The sequence below is a fragment of the Citrus sinensis genome, chromosome 3, assembly GCF_022201045.2.
Source record: "Citrus sinensis cultivar Valencia sweet orange chromosome 3, DVS_A1.0, whole genome shotgun sequence".
NCBI classification, from domain to species: Eukaryota; Viridiplantae; Streptophyta; class Magnoliopsida; order Sapindales; family Rutaceae; genus Citrus; species Citrus sinensis.
Window position 1 is genome coordinate 8,952,148 of NC_068558.1, and position 16,785 is coordinate 8,968,932.

The window sequence follows — 16,785 nt, forward strand, 5'->3', positions numbered from 1 at the left end:
ACTGCTTTTTCTTTGTCTTCTTTTTCACACTTTTCAAAAATTCTTCTCCCGTAACTTTTCGTGGCTTCAAGGCCTTTACTTTTTTTCATCACTTTCTTTTGCTCAAGGCTTTTCCAGTAAGTTTCAGAACATGCTTTGTTATCATTAATTTATTATTTATTATTGTTATTATCATTTTATTTTTTGTTCTTCTTTCTCACCTCCTTTTGCTTTTTTTTTTTATTAGTTTCCTCCCTCGGTTCTCTTTCTTTTTGTTCCTTGTTTTGCTCTTTTTTTTTTGTGTGTTCCTCCTCTTCGTGGCCTTTTGCTTTTGTTGTTTTTTTTTTGTTTCTGCTCTTTTTTTTATTCGGCTTTCAATTTTTCTCAATTTGAATTTTTTTTTTAAAGGAACATGGTTGCCCCTGGAGTAGAGAGGCTCTCATTTGACTGATTTATGGAATATGTGAATCTTGGGCCTGATGTCCAGTTGAGAGAGCTTTCGGATAATGTTGATATTATAGAACCGGGAATCGATAGGGAGTCGATTTTACTTTACCGCCAACAAATTGTGGTATTATCATTCCTTATTCCTCCTCTAGATTTTTTTCTCGTTGTGGGGTTTCACCCTTGATGATTAACCCTTGTGTTCTAATACTATTACAAGCTTTTGTTGCCACTAATTTAGCTCTTAAAGGGTCTCATTTCCTCTCCTTGTATAATTTCCTAATATGTTATAGACGTAAATTTTATAGCGGTCCTAAGGACGAAAAGGATTCATGGTTCACCACCATGAGGCTTGAGGATAAGGGCGTGTTTTACAAAATTCCTTCTTCGATGAAAAAGGACCAATTTAAGGAGTGGTCAATCAACCGTCTTGTAATAGTTACTGGCTATTGGTGTAGGAGGGAGCATATGGAATCCTATGTACTTAGTTATGCCTTTCGGAAACAGCTTCGTAAGTTTGCATTCCTTTTAGTCGTGCTATATATGGATTCATTTTTCTTTGTTTATTGCGTTACTCAATTTTTATTTATTTTTTTAGTTGGGCCTATTGTTGATCTTCATTTATTAAGTGCTCGAGTGCTATGTCTGGAGAGGAATTTTTGGGGAAAGGATTTTTCGTGTGTTACAGAATTGATTTCACGTTTTTTTTTTAAACGTATTGGTCAATTTAATTATGTCTGTCATGTTAATAGATTGTGTTTGGAAGGAGGTTACATTGTTTTCCCTTTGGGCTTGCCCACCTTCCTGGTGATGATGAAATAAGTGAGGATGCGAGGAAAATACTTGACTTATATGTGGTTAGCGAGGATGAGAATCCCGACACTCCTCTTCTAGATGGGATTCCTATTGACTTAGGGGACAATGAGCCTATATCGAGCTCAAGGTCTCTTCCCTATGGGTCTAAGCATCGAAATATTTCCTTGCCACCACTACTATGGTCCTCTTTCGTCACTACTCCTTTGGTGGATCGAGAAAGATATTCATTATGATTTTCTGAAAACAAAAAATGTATTAAGAAGATAATATATATGTATACATAAAATAACAACATAAGCAGAAGCAAAGGAACTTATAAACTATTGGATTCCGACTCATTAGAATTAGTTAGAAGAAGAACTTTGCTTAGCCCGCCCTTTTGCACCCCTATCAAATAATCAGAATATTTCTCCTTTCGTAGACCAATATTTCTAGGTTTCTCTCTATGAATTTTTGTGTAAGATTAGCCATTGTCTTCCTACGCCCAAATGAAGCCCCTCAGATGAGAACATCATATTTCTCCATAAATCGTTTCTTAGCAACCTCACTAGTTTCGCTATTTTGTCTTTCAATATGAATCTTTTCCTTAAGTTTTGCTTTCTTTTTATTAACCTTCCTTGGAATATACAATTCCTTAGACCCATAGGGAGGGGACCTTGGGCTTTATATAGGCTGATTGGCCCCTAAGTCAATAGGAATCCCATCCGGAAGAGGAATGACAGGATTCTCATCCTCGCCAAGCCACATATAAGTCAAGTATTTTCCTCACATCCTATTTATTTCATTATTACTCGAAAGGCGGGCAAGCCTAAGGGAGAAAACAATGTAACCTCCTCCCAAACACAAGCTATCAACACGACGAACATAATTAAATCGACCAACGCATTTCAAATAATGACGTGAAATTAATCTTTTCCCCAAAAATTCCTCTCCAGGTATGCCACTTGAGCACCCAATAAAGAAGGATCAATAATAGGCCTGGCTAAAAAAAAAAAATTGAGTAACGCAAAAAGCAAAGCAATATGAATCCACATATAGCACGACCAAAAGGAATACAAACTTACGAAGTTTTTTTCGAAAGACGTAACTGAGAACATAGGATTCCTTATGCTCCTCCTACACCACTAGCCAATAACTATAACAGGACGGTTGATTGACCACTCCCTAAACTGGTCCTTTTTCATCGAAGAAGGAATTTGTAAAAAATGCCCTTATCTTCAAACCTCGTGGTGGTGAACGATGAACCTATTTCATCTTTAGGACCACGATAAAAATATTTTGATAATGGATTAGACCAAATTACATTTTGCATGGATAGGCAAAATGGTTTATTAGGGGCTATTGAGATGACGTGGACTACTGCATATCACAGACTATGTGCTAGACACGTATATGCTAACTTCTGCAAAGAACATCCTAGTGTTAGTTTGAGAAATATGTTTTGGAGGGCTATCAGTAGCACTAACAAGTATGATTACACAATTACAATGGAAAAGCTAAAAAACAAAAGTTGGAGGCATGACAGTTGCTAGAGACTGAACTTGCTGAGTTTACTTGGTCAAGACATGAGCATGACAAGAATTGCAAAGTGAACCGTACAACTAACAACAATTTAGAGTGTTTCAATAGTTGGATATTATCCCCACAGAGAGAAGCCTTGCTTGACCATGCTTGAAGAAATTATATGCATGTTTATGACACTATTGACGGAAATGAAAAAAAAAAAGCACAATCTTAGACCAACATTCCACCTAGAGTGGAAAAAGAATTGGATATTGCATATGAAGCTGGAAACAAGATGAATGTAATGGCTTCTGGGGATCTGCACTTTCAAGTATGATTCTAACTTATTTTCCTTATAATTGTTTTGTATGTGCTTCTTTTAATCATTATTCAATTTTTTTTTAGGTTAAAGACAATGGTTATTATCCAGCAAGGAGGTTTATTGTTGATCTCATGAGCAGGTCCTGTGATTGTGGTTATTGGGAGCTAGCTGGAATCCTCTATACTCATGTTATGGCTGCAATTAGTCATGCGAGACACATGGCAGCAGAGTATCTACCAAAGTACTTCACCAAAGAGGCGTACTTGAACACATATGTAGTGATGTTCAAGCCAATTCTTGACAAGGTTACATGGGACCCTTGTGCTAGGCCCAAGCTCTCTCCACCTGAGATTACCAAGAAGATTGGAAGACCAAAAAAGTCAAGGAAAAGAGCAGCCACTAAGCCAAAAAAAAAAAAAAGATCATTTTATATCTGTTGTTCCTTTTGTGGTGGAATGAACCACAATGTTAGGAAATACACATTAAGGCCATTGGTAGCAAGAAAATTAAGAGCCCAAAATCAGGTAACAGTATATTGAACTTATTGTTTTAATTGCTTTTACGTGTATTGAACTTAATTTTTTATTGTTATCAATGTAATTTTAAATAAGGAGTTAGTGGGCCGAGAGAAAGTTCTAATGCAGCAAGTACTTCGAGGAGGACCAAAAAATGGTAATTCATTTATTGTTATTCATTAAATAATTTTTAGTTTGTTGTGAATATTGATAATTCGATTATTTATATATTTAAATTTAAATAGGCTGTAGGTGGTTCATAAAAGAGCTTTATTGCTAATAGAAGAATAAGAGATAATAGAGGCCGAAGGGGCCAAAAAGGTAATAAAGCAAGAGGAAAAGGTGATGGAGTAAGAGGAGGCAATAGAAGAATGATAACTAGAGGTACAAGAGGTATTGTTACTATTTCAAATTAATGTTTGATGTCTGCAAATAGCTATTGCTGTATTAGATAATGAGGTAATAATATTTTTGTCCAGACCAATATAAAACTGATAATGTTTCTCCGAATCCACCTCAAGGCTCAAAAGCTTCACAAATATTAGATGCTTTGTGAAATATTAGCATTAGGGTGCTATTACGTATTTTGGATGCACAGACTTTATATTAGTGCATTACATTGTTGTTATGTTTTTAGAATCCACAAACTGTTATTGGTGTATTCACTACTGTTATATTATGTATTTTGAATGCACAAATTGTTTTGATTACTTTCGATTTTCATTACATCTTCAACTACAATGATTGATCGCTATAATATTTTTTCATGTTTATTACATTACTTCCTCATAAATAAGCCTATCACAAGGCCACAAATAAAAACTATGATCAATTTTAGCTTCACTTCAATGCATCGTAGCCGTTCATTCATCTTCATTTAGGTTCATGCCATTAACGGATATAGTGTTACGCATTTCCATATCTTCTTTTGCTACTCATTGCCAAAAATTACACATTTTAAGCCTACATGTCCAAAAGATCTTATTAGGATTTGCCGAGGTAGTAGATACCATCGCACATACCTGTACTCCACAATTGCAGTATTCAGGGTAGCAGGTAACTTCAACATTTTTCTTAGCTCGAACCCTGGTATTAACACTTAAGTTACTATTAGAGGCCATTGTTTTGTTTGAATTTATGTGTATGAAGGCTAAAAGTATGTTTGGTTTTTATGAATATTGAGAAGAGCTGGATTTTTTTAGCTTGGATGAAATGTAGTGTTAACAATGGCTTATTGTTGCTGTCTTTGAATGATAAAGTATGTTTGGTTTTGTTGTCTTTGAGCTGGGCATGTTATTTTCTGACTTTTTGAAATGGGGTTGTATTGTTGAAATGGCTTGATTACTAGTGTTAAAATGAACTTGTTGGTGTTTAAAAATGTCTTGGGCATGCTAGTGCAGTAGTATTGAAATGTTTACAGTGGGTTGTAGCTGTGCTTTAAATTTTGAGTTGCTAGGTTGCTATTTTCTTTCTTTTTCAGTTGGGGTTGTTGGTGCTCAAATAGGGTTTCTAATCTTTGAATTGAGGTTGCTGGTGTAGTGGGTGTTAAAATGGCTTAAGGAGGCAATAGCAGCCAACTTTTATAAGCACAAAAGTAGCTGTAATTTGAATGTAACGGCTACTTTATGGGGGTAATATGGTAATTAAATCATCTTTTGTTGTTTCTTCCTTTTTTTTAAAGGGTAAAATCATCTTTAACGCTCCAGGGGTAAAATCGACTTTTTATGCATTTTCTATTAAATATTAACTGAGTTTTAACGGAATGGTGGGAAAATACTAATAATTTAAACGTTTGGTAGTAAAATGCTACTTTTACCAAACCGTAGCATTGACATGATATGTCAGAATAACTTTGGTGGGAAAATGATAATATCCATAATAATAATAAATAAATAAATAATGAATGAATGAATAATGAAAAACGAGAAACGAAGCATGTTCTGAAACTTACTAGAAAAGCCTTAAGCAAAAAAAAAAGTGATGGAGGAAGAGCCTGAAGCCACGAAAAGTTGCAGGAGAAGAATTCTTGAAAAATGTGAAAAACAAGATGAAGAAAAAGCAGTGACCTAGAAAAAGGGTTAAAATAATTATTTAAATAAATCCAAAAGGGTTAAAAGCCCAAGTAACCCATTACTAGTGAAGTTAAAAAGGCATTCTTATTAACCACCTTAGTTGGTAATTAAATATTCACGTATAATGTGAATCTAAAAGAAAAAAAAGAGTATGACGAATCCTATTACTCGTAGAAAATATTTCGAGAAGAATAATAAATATTACAAAACTGCCACTTTTTGAATAAAGTATTTTTAAAAAAGAATACACTTGTGGGGGGAGTGATGTATGTGCCATAACTTAGAGGTATCAAATTACGCCAAGTGTCCAAATAAAAAAGAAAGAAAGAAAGAATCTATCCCAAAAAATCAAATAAGTAAATAAATTATATCCAATCTATTCCAGAGAAAGTAACATTGGAATAAAATTCTCTCGGAACTTACGATAATAACTAAGAGCAAAAACTCATTCTAATTCTGGGATTTCGGGGTCTAAGGGAACCGCGACTAATTCTGGGATTTCGGGGTCTGAGGGAACCACGCCCATGAGCATAGGAGTAAGGAAGCACATGGGCACAAAATAAATGACGTAGGTCCGGGATAAACATATTCATTTCCCTACTATAAAATTCACGTTCACGTGTGCAATAATAGTGGGTAGCACGTGTCATTAAGAAGAGAGATCAAGCCAAAACCCTAGACTCATGTCATCCATCAACTATATATAGGGACCATCTTACCAAAAAAAAGAGATCCCTCATAAGCCAAAAAAATCGTAATCTTATTTATTGTTCTCACTTCCATTAGATCGAAAAATCAGACACTGACTTGCACGTCAGAGTGCCTCTTTCAGGTACCCAACACGCCGAATTCGAGTTCAACAAGTGTCACAAGTTCTCCACAAATCAAAATTACGTGTAAAGGTAAATTCTTGTTTCCTTCAGATATTAACTTAGTTTGATGGATGTGTCCACCTTTGAATCTTTATTTCTACTTAATTTCATAGTCTGCCTTAAAGTTTCGATGACCCTGACTTAGTTAGATAGAAATGATTTTAATTACTTTAGTTTATTTTAATGTTTCGATGTTGGTAATGCGATTTTATACTTTTACTTTGTTACGCATAAATCAAGTTCATAAAATAAAAATATTAGTTATTCAAAGATCTGGTACTCTCAGAGATCCCCATCCTTACCCCTCAAGTAATTTTGAAAGGAACTGAGGGAGTAAAAGGATATAAATAGAGTATTAAGGATAGTTACGGGGATGCTGATCCCCTCCCATCCCATTGCCCTCCCTAGCTTTGATGTAATAATTTTTTACAAAGGTAAAGTCAAAATTTAGATCTAATAATAAGTAATAGCCTCTTTATAATTTAAATTTGTTTTAAATTTCAATGAGTGCCTAAATTAATAAGGAAAATTATCCACCGTCCACCCATTTTTTCACCGTTTTTTAAAAATACACAATTTTTTTTTGGTGCAGTGCCCCACCTGAAGTTAACATTTTTTTCATTAGTCCACTCTCGTTATAACACCATTAGAACTTTGCTGACATCATAAGGGTAAAATTGTCATTTCATAATGACACAATGGTAGAAATGTGCAAAACAATATAACTTTAAGTGGAGTTTTGAAAAAATACAAAAAAAAAGTGGTCGGTGGATAATTTATCTTTTACATTTGAGGGTAAGAAAGTCATTTATACAATATTCCGTTAGTTTTCTTAACGGTTTCCAAACGGAAGTGAAAAAGTGAAAAGAAATGTAACTTCAGGCGGATTCCAGCAAAAAAAAAAAAAATTGTATATTTTTGAAAAAGTTAAAAAAAAAAGAGGCAGACGGTGGATAATTTCTCAATTAATAATAAAAAGATTACCAAAATGCTATTTGGAAAGGATAAGGAATATAGTCTTGTTATTCAACCCCTGCATTTGATGTCTTACTATAAAGAACATATGCTGTGTTGGTACTTACATTAGTTTTGTTTTAAAATAATTTATTTTCATTATCTATTAAATGGTTTGAATACACAACTCATTTATATCCGCAACAGAAAGGCGTTTAGAAAATGAAAAAGAGGGCTAGGCTTCCTTAACAGGATGGCTCTGCTGGGCGTTTTAGTGTTGGGCCTCTTTCGCCCTAATGAAAAGCAAAAGGGCCTATTGGTATAGGGAACTAATAACAGCCCTATAGTATCCTCTTAAAACCCCTTTCTAAATATAGTATGTATCACTACTGTTCACCCGAGCTTTAATAGCTAATTGATCAAGTCATTAAATTTCCTGTCGAGGTAAAAAAAAAAAGAGTCAAAATCATTGCCTTTATAGCTTATATGTATTCTTGTATTTGAGAAGATATTTGCCTTATATTTATTATTTTTTTGTGGTTAGACTTAGGAAGAGACCCCCCCCCCCCCCCCCCTCCTAAATCTCACTCCAGAAGTATTAGGATTTTGGGAAAAAATTTGCTGAAATTTCAAATTTCAGTTTCTACCTGTGTGGAAGCATTTTTTGGAAGTAAATGCATAAGAGAAAAAGATGAACGAAGTTTCGAAGAAGGGATTTGTTGAGTAAAAATGAATATTTCTACAGTGGGTGTATAAAAAAAAGAGTTTAAAGACTAAAAATTTAACGTCAATCTTTTCTAAATTGTCATTTTTTCTAATTTCTCTGTTTCCTCTCCTCCTAAAACTCCAAGCAATTGCAATCTCGCACTTTCGTTAACCACAATGCTTCCGTTGAATCAGAATTTCTTAGTGCCGACCGTTGCTTAAACCAACTATACTTGAATTGAGTAGAGTTAAGAATGGACACAAAATATCTAATCTATAAGAAAATGAAAAATAAGAAAAAATGTTTTAAGTTTATACAACAAATTGTACATGAATCAGGAGCTGCAACCAAAATATTAATGCTTTTATGTCAATGTGTTGTTAGACAAAAAGTACAAAAATTGTCATGGTTTAACCTCCATGATTTATTAAACTGTCTTCTTCCCTGCCTTGAGAAAACCAGAGCACGCTCTCGGTTCATGAATTACTTTTCACTATAAGAAAAAAGAGAATAATTGATAATTAAAAAAATCAAATAAAGGTGTATTTGATAATTAAAAAGTGCTAAGTATTCCTGTTTCAAATATATTTATTTGACATTTAGCTAAATTGTCATTTATTTTTGTCAATTAAATAATAATCAAATATTTTTCACAATATAAGATTGTCAAATGTGTGTGATACTTAATAATAGCCAATATACATGTGACATTGTTCAAAATTTTCAAATACAAATGACTTGATAAAAATATCAAATATTATAATGTTTTTAAAAAGAAAATTACAAGGGTGAATTTCCTTATCTTGGGCTGCAGATTATATATATTATAATATTGAAAACCCGATAAAACTCGAAAAATTTCAACTAACATCAAACACCACAATAAAGCATAGGAAACCTGAATTCTTATTAACATGAACTTGTACATATATATATATATATATCAAATGTCTAAGTATAAATCTAAAATAAGATGTTTCTAAAACTATACATTTAAGCATTTAGTTAGCATTCCACCATCGGTCCAAAAAATTTTCACAACAGCCTTGTACATATGAAAAGAAAAACTATTAAATAAATTTCTATTAACCTAATAGTTAATGAAAAGTATGATACTTTATAAACCTTATATCTTCTCTGATTGTAAATGTATATTGGTTACTGAAATCTATATAACTCCCTAGCGTAGCCCTACACATCAAGAAACCAAAATTACTACCATATATTGTTGTTATTGTTTAATAAGGAGGCTGAAAAAGCAAGTCATGGTTACTAGTAGGGCATTGACAAATTTTGATCAAATTAATTGAGAACTTTTTATTCTGAATCTAACTAGACGATATAAAGAGTTGCCTTATGTAATAAAAGCATAAGATATCTATGCACAAGCAGAAGGAAAATTTTATGCATGAAAAATATTAATAGTAAACTGATGTATTTCAATTGAATCATATGCTCTTTACCTACATTACTTGTCTTTTGCATTTTTTCTTTCAAATTAAGTCATTAATATAAGTGGTCCACTCAAAGCGAATTTCGTTCATCTCATCTTCATCATCATTAACCATTTCTATTGTATCAGCATCTTCATAATCTTGTTGACTACCATCAAATGAAGCTTTTATTTTTTATGGTCGTCTACTTGAAGGTCCTTCTCCATGCCAAGTCCATGTTTGATAGCTTTGGTCAATACCTTTCCAGTAAAAATGATTTCTTATCTCAACAGGTACATGAAAGACCAAATTTCCACATGCTTGGCATGGACATCTCAAAAGTTCTGGATTATTAGCATGAAGTATTGCAAACTTGAGAAACTCATTTACCTCATTCTCATATTCTATAGACCTTCTATCCATCAACATCCAAAATTATCCATACTTAAACTATTAACTTTCCTACAAATCCATCACATTTTATTCATTCAATTTTATTAATATTAGAAATTGATATTGTTTACAACCACAAGCACAACTAATAAAATTATAGAATCAACCCAAAAAAAAGGGCAACGAGTTCACAATTTGACTAATTAAGCAACTAGAGTGTCTCTAATATAGTTTCTGCTCCTATATCTCTATGATTGTCAAGAATCTAACAGATGTTATACATAGATATTTGTAGTTTATTATTAATAAAATGAAGGTTTTGGTATTGATTTCATTAATTATTTTATTGATTCAATAGAAACAAGTTCCAAGTCTGATAAGTGGATTCATTAATTGAGCAACCAAAGTCCTTAACTTGTGCCCTACCCATTGAACTGCTGTAGCATAAATTAACATTTCTAATCTGCAAGCAATTTGAGAACTATTGCAGTTATGTAATTTTCCTTTGTTCAAATGTATGAAACAGACCAAATTGAAGGAAAGTACATTACGTTAATATTATTACAAGAGACATCTCAGTAAGATGTTTGCTAAAAACAAAAATAAATTTTTAAAGAGATATTTCATCAAACAAGTAATGTGCATTCAAATAGCAGAACACTCTAAAATCATTTCAACAGGATATAAATCTTGAATCCCTATTACTATTAGGAGACTCAATTAATTTCAACTGAAAATATTACACATTTAATTATTAACTGAAATCAAAGTCGCTTTTGGCAGAATCAAGGACAATATAATCAATGAGAGGAGCAATGCTATAATCTACTTGAAGAGAAGAATGAAAATAATATCTTACGTTAAATAAACAGAAATTGAATAGAAGTGTACTAACCGAAGATAAAATATATTAATTCTTTCAAAATTGAGAATGAAAATGAAAATTATTTGTGTGTTCTTTGTTTGTTGAACGGGAACAGATACGAGACTTGGAATCAATTAAATCAACCCTAAATTGATTAAAAATACAATTAATTCAAGTATAACCCTAAAATTATCAAACTAGAAAGAGAGAAGTAAAAATATTATCAAAATTAAAGGAAACAATACCTGAGATTTGAGAAGCCAATGAAGCTGAAGTAAGCTGAAATTCTTCGTGCCTTCTTCGAGAGAGAGAATGGAGATGAAATTTGAAATTGAGTGATTGATAAAAAAGTATTAGTTCTTTCACACTAAAAAATTATTGGTTAATTTATTAATTAACTATTTATAAATAAATTAATTAATGTTAAAATAATGTTGAAAGGGTATAATTGCAAAAGAAAAAAGAAGTCATCTACATTATTCAAATAAATTAACAGTTTAAATATAATGGTTTTCTATCAAGTCCGTCTCGAATTAGCTGCCATCCGGACCTGACAACCACAGCCGTTGGATTGATGCCGACGGTTATTGATGTCAAAACTAATAAAATAGTAAAAAGATGGGTCCTGTTTACTAATAAAAACAAAAAAATAATTTAATTAATTATTTAAAAACAAAATTAAATTCGATGCTAAACTAAACTTTCTATTAATTTTTTTGAGAAAAAATTTCTTCTCATATTTCTTTTTTTTTTTTTAAATTCTCCCTCCTAGCTTTTAAATAATTTTGTTCATCGACCAGCTCTCTCTCTCTCTCTCTCTCTCTCCCCCTCTCTCAGCGCACTAATGGTCTTTTTCTCAAGCAAATGATATGTTAATTTACAAGCGGTTCTACTAAAATAAGAAATTTATTTTTGTAAATACATTAAAGTACTATAATCTTTTTTAAACATTCTAATTTCTGTAGATATCTAGTATTTCAATGTGCTTTTGGTTTATTGATGATATGCTTGTTATAATTTATCATCTTGAATTACCCGTAACTGAAGGTGAATTCTGCGAAATGTAAACGAATTTGGATAGAGAAATAGGATTCTTCATCCTTTGAAGTCAATCCCCTGCGTAAGAACAAGCTACTGACGAGAGCTAGTATAGAAAGTTGCAGAACAGGAGTTTGAAGGCAAAACCAGAAAAAGAGTGAACCAAGGTGAAAGAAACTTAGAAAGATATAGAAACAAATAAATTTTTTTTTTTAAAGAAAAAGAAAGAAGGTGGAATGGTGCAGGGCTGTCTGCACAGAATTCGATAAGAAACAGAGAAACATTTTTGCTTTTTGTGCAGAAACGGTTAGCTTTTTTTATCTTCTCTTCTCTTCAACGAGATTTATTCAAATCATTTGGTTATTTAGCCCTGTATAATATTATTTACTGCAGTAGCCATTTAAGAGAATGGAGAAAGAAAGAGATGGATTGATCTGTTGAAATTTGTAAATCATGTTGAAAATTACAAGCAACTTCGCGCTTTTTTTTTATAATAAAACTTGTGGGCACTACTTCATAAAACCAAAATCCGATAATCCATAATCAGTTTATTATAACTAATTCGTTAGTTTCTAGCACTACTTTTTTTTAACGTTGCTGAATTAATTTTGGCTCCGGATCGAGTACATATCTGAATTAAAGATCTAATTACAGCTACAGGAATTCGTGAGTTCATTGGCAATGTACTACTAGAAACCGAAAAAAACAAACAACAAGAAGAAGAGCAAACACGAATTTTATTCCTATATATTAGTTTTAGTGATGATCAACTATATATAGGTAGCTAAGTAGCTTCAGTCACGGATTTGCCGGAGCAGTACTAACAAATGCTTCGGCAGCAGCAGAACGAGTGGTGTCGTCTCTGCAGCATTTTCGAACAGTAATGGTACAGCACGGCTTGCGGGGATCGGCTATTCCAAGAGGAATAACATGACCAGCACTGGTGCGGTCATCGCCTTTTGCAAGAGGAATGACACAATCATGAGTACTGCTGGTGATCGTCATCATGTTTTGATCAGCACCATAATAATGCTGCATGTTGCGGACCGCCCAATCTGCTAGCCCAATTGCCCACAATTTCGGGCTAGAGAGCCAACACAAGGCCAAGAGTGCTAGCTTGGCCCAATTCCGGAAGGTTCTAAGCAACTCTAGCACATGTGAACATGTAAATATTCTAGAATACTTTATACAATTCCAGCACATGCAAATAGCTAGGAAATTGTAAAATACTCTAGAGTTTGACCAAGTTTGGCAAAGTTAGGTAAAGTTAGGCAAAGTTAGGCAAAGCCTCCCCTATAAATATGGAATGGCATTAGGCATTTGTATCCAACAAGCATTGTAATCTCTCTTTGTGTAATACAAATTTCTTTGGCTCAATTGCTCTCTTCTCTTGTTCGAGAATCTCTAGGCTTACTTAGCAACATTCGGCAAAGTTGTCTAAGTGCCGCACGGGTTAGCTGCGCAAAACACTCATCCCGTGACAAGTGGTATCAGAGCTAAGGTTTGCACGCACGCAAATTAGCTCACGAAGCAATGGCCAACCCTTCGAACGTAGCACAAGAGGGTGTTGTTGGTATGGATGTTCCACCGGAACCAAGCCGTGGCCGAGAGGGAGAACGCGCCCAAGGCAAGACTCGCGGCAAGTCCAAGGCCCTATCCGTGGATGAGTTGGAGCCTCGTGTAGGCACTCTCGAAATAGCATTGTCCGCCGCTCAAGATAGCCTCGTGGGATTGGAGGAAAGAGTGGATGGTCTCGAGAGAGAATACGCCGAGTTCACGGTGGCCACAAAAGCTCTCATCCATGAGCAAGCGAACATTCTCCGAGGTGAGTTTCGTTCTTTCCATGATGAGTTGCTCAAACTTCGTAGTTTTGTTCAGGACGAACTACGTGCTGTCCGTGCGGAAGTGGATGAAGTCCGCTCAGATTGGGCATAGCACAAGCGCACACTCTCCACAAGTCCAGCTTCCGCAAACTCGAGTGATGGGGGCCGCATTGACGTGCCAAAGCCCGACACCTACGATGGCACACGCAATGCCACCATCGTGGACAATTTCCTCTTTGGGCTGGATCAATACTTCGATGCCATGGGTATCCGAGATGAGGCATCGAAAGTGGGCACTGCACCCACCTATCTTAGAGGCGCTGCACAACTATGGTGGCGTCGCAAGCATGGCGAGATGGGCAAGGGCATTTGCGCCATCGACACTTGGGCCGACTTCAAGCAAGAACTCCGAAAGCAGTTCGCCCCAAGCAATACGGAGAAGGAAGCACGAGTGCGCTTACGTCGCCTCAAGCAATCGGGTAGCATTCGGGACTACATCAACGAGTTCACTACCCTCATGTTGGAGATAAGCGACATGTCCGACAAGGATTCACTCTTCTACTTCCAAGATGGCCTCAAGGATTGGGCCAAGACCGAGCTTGATAGGCGTGGTGTTCAAACACTTGACAACGCCATTGCCGTTGCGGAGTCGCTCACCGAATACTCTACCCAATCCAAGGATAAAAAGGCCAACCAAGGCAAAGGTGGGGGAGAGAGTCGCAAGGACAAGGGCAACAACCGCAAAGATTGGGGGCAGAAAAAGCCGCCTAGCAACAAGAGTTGGCAAGGAAAATCGGAGGGCAAGAAGGAGGTGCCAAAGCCGCGAAGCCCATGCTTCATATGCAATGGTCCTCATTGGAGAAGAGGTCGCTTAATGCTCTTGTTGCCCAACTCAAGAGCAACCCCGCAATGTCCACGGAGGAACCCCAACTCAGCATGGGTTCTCTCCAACGCCTCGGCGCACTCAATCGCCAACAGCCCGCACTCATCAAGAAAGGGCTCATGTATGTAAGCGCAAAGGTAAATGGTCAGTCCGTTCGCGCGCTGTTAGACACGGCAGCAACACACAATTTCGTGTCCGTAGACGAGGCCAAGCGCTTAGGCCTCAAGGCCACCAAGGAAGGAGGCACAATGAAGGTTGTGAACTCACCCGCCAAGCCAATTGCGGGAATCGCACAAGGCGTGCACATCACACTTGGTACGTGGAGCGGAAAGCTTGACTTCTTCATCGTGCCCATGGACGACTTCAAGATGGTCCTCGGCATGGAATTCTTCGACCAAGTCCATGCCTTCCCACTGCCCGCTACAAACTCCCTAAGCATTCTCGACGGGAGTAAAGCATGCATGGTACCCACGGAGTGAGGCAAGTCCGAGGAGAAGACACTCTCCGCCATGCAATTCAAAAGGGCTTTCAAGAAGGACCCAAGCTTCTTGGTCTCCATTCGGGAACTAAATGAGGAAGGAAATAGCGGAACGTCGCCAAGCCAAGTCCCTCAACGAATTCAAGTCGTCCTCAAATATTACAAGGATGTGATGCCTCCAGAACTTCCGAAGAAGCTCCCACCTCCGCGAGAGGTAGATCATGCAATTGAATTGGAACAAAGCGCGAAGCCACCAGCCTTGGCACCTTACCGCATGGCGCCACCCGAATTAGAGGAGTTGCGGAGACAACTCAAAGACTTGCTAGATGCAGGCTACATTCGCCCCTCAAAGGCCCCATTCGGTGCACCGGTCCTCTTCCAAAAGAAAAAGGATGGATCGCTGTGGATGTGCATCGACTATAGAGCGCTCAACAAGATCACTATCAAGAACAAGTATCCGATTCCCTTGATTGCGGACTTGTTCGACCAGCTTGGCAAAGCGCGGTACTTCCCCAAACTTGACTTGCGCTCCGGGTATTATCAAGTGCGCATCGCCAAGGGAGACGAACCGAAGACAGCGTGCACAACAAGGTACGGGTCTTTCGAATTCCTTGTGATGCCTTTTGGCCTTACTAATGCACCCGCCACATTTTGCACACTCATGAACAAGGTACTCCAACCATTCCTCGACCGCTTCGTGGTCGTGTACTTGGACGACATTGTGGTGTATAGCACCACACTCGAGGATCATGCCCAACACTTGCAACAAGTCCTCCAAGTACTTCGAGACAATGAGCTCTTCCTTAAACTAGAGAAATGCTCGTTTGCCCAACAAGAGGTCGAGTTCCTTGGCTACAAGATTGCGGGCGGGAAGATCATGATGGAGAATGACAAAGTAAAGGCCATCCTCGATTGGGAGCCTCCCTCGAAAGTACCCGAGCTTCGCTCATTCCTTGGGCTGGTGAATTACTACCGCCGCTTCATTAAGGGATATTCAGCCAAGGCAGCACCCTTGACGGATATGCTCAAGAAAAACAGAACGTGGCATTGGTCCGAAGAGTGCCAACGTGCATTCGAGGAGTTGAAGAAGGCAATTTCGGAGGAACCAGTCCTCGCTCTTCCGGACCACACCAAGCCCTTTGAAGTTCAAACGGATGCCTTAGATTTCGCCATAGGTGGAGTCCTTATGCAAGAAGGCCACCCAATAGCATTCGAGAGTCGAAAGCTAAATAACACGGAACGCCGCTACACGGTGCAAGAAAAGGAGATGACAGCCATCATCCATTGTCTAAGAGTGTGGCGACATTACTTGCTTGGCTCACACTTCACGATCATGACGGACAACGTGGCGACAAGCTACTTTCAAACTCAAAAGAAGTTGAGTCCGAAGCAAGCACGGTGGCAAGATTTCCTTGCGGAATTCGACTATCGGCTAGAGTACAAACCGGGGAAAGCCAATGTTGTTGCGGACGCTCTAAGCCGTAAGGCGGAATTGGCAACACTTAGCATGAGCCAACCGAAGTCCGACCTTGTCTCACGCATCAAGGAAGGCCTCCAACAAGATCCGCTAGCAAAGGATTTGCTGGAGAAGGTGCTCGAGGGAAAGACAAGGCGGTTTTAGCAAGAGGAAGGCATCCTCCTCACCAAGGGAGATCGGCTGTTCGTGCCAAGGTGGGGAAACTTGCGGAA

General features: G+C 37.0%; 1 protein-coding gene and 2 long non-coding RNA genes across 4 annotated transcripts; 1 reads left to right on the plus strand and 2 right to left on the minus strand.

Annotated features, from left to right (window-relative positions):
• LOC127900963 (uncharacterized) lies at positions 1 to 4,283 on the plus strand. 2 transcript variants are annotated; one of them, XR_008052873.1, is made up of 4 exons: positions 1 to 116; positions 388 to 3,073; positions 3,148 to 3,736; positions 3,825 to 4,283. XR_008052873.1 is itself a non-coding variant. In XM_052436485.1 (4 exons), the coding sequence occupies exons 1-4, from the start codon at positions 3,038 to 3,040 to the stop codon at positions 3,857 to 3,859; spliced, it is 573 nt and encodes a 190-aa protein (XP_052292445.1). In that variant the 5' UTR covers positions 206 to 3,037; the 3' UTR covers positions 3,860 to 4,283. The 2 variants fall into 2 exon arrangements, 1 of the variants encoding a protein (XP_052292445.1); XM_052436485.1 differs by lacking the exon at positions 1 to 116 and having other exon boundaries at positions 206 to 3,073; positions 3,148 to 3,588; positions 3,676 to 3,736.
• A 4,154-nt stretch (positions 4,284 to 8,437) lies between these two features.
• On the minus strand, positions 8,438 to 11,406 carry LOC127900908 (uncharacterized). The gene is made up of 2 exons (XR_008052786.1): positions 11,120 to 11,406; positions 8,438 to 8,676 (listed from the first exon to the last, which is right to left on the minus strand). It is a non-coding gene; the product is annotated as an uncharacterized LOC127900908 (long non-coding RNA).
• On the minus strand, positions 9,110 to 11,113 carry LOC127900909 (uncharacterized). Its single transcript, XR_008052787.1, has 2 exons — positions 10,905 to 11,113; positions 9,110 to 9,374 (listed from the first exon to the last, which is right to left on the minus strand). It is a non-coding gene; the product is annotated as an uncharacterized LOC127900909 (long non-coding RNA).
• Positions 11,407 to 16,785: the final 5,379 nt, after the last annotated feature.

Coding starts and splice junctions, on each gene's coding strand:
- LOC127900963 (XM_052436485.1), top strand. CDS start 3,038: ATGAATGTAATGGCTTCTGGGGATCTGCACTTTCAA. Junction 3,074..3,147: donor CTGGGGATCTGCACTTTCAA/GTATGATTCTAA, acceptor ATTTTTTTTTAG/GTTAAAGACAATGGTTATTA. Junction 3,737..3,824: donor TCGAGGAGGACCAAAAAATG/GTAATTCATTTA, acceptor AAATTTAAATAG/GCTGTAGGTGGTTCATAAAA.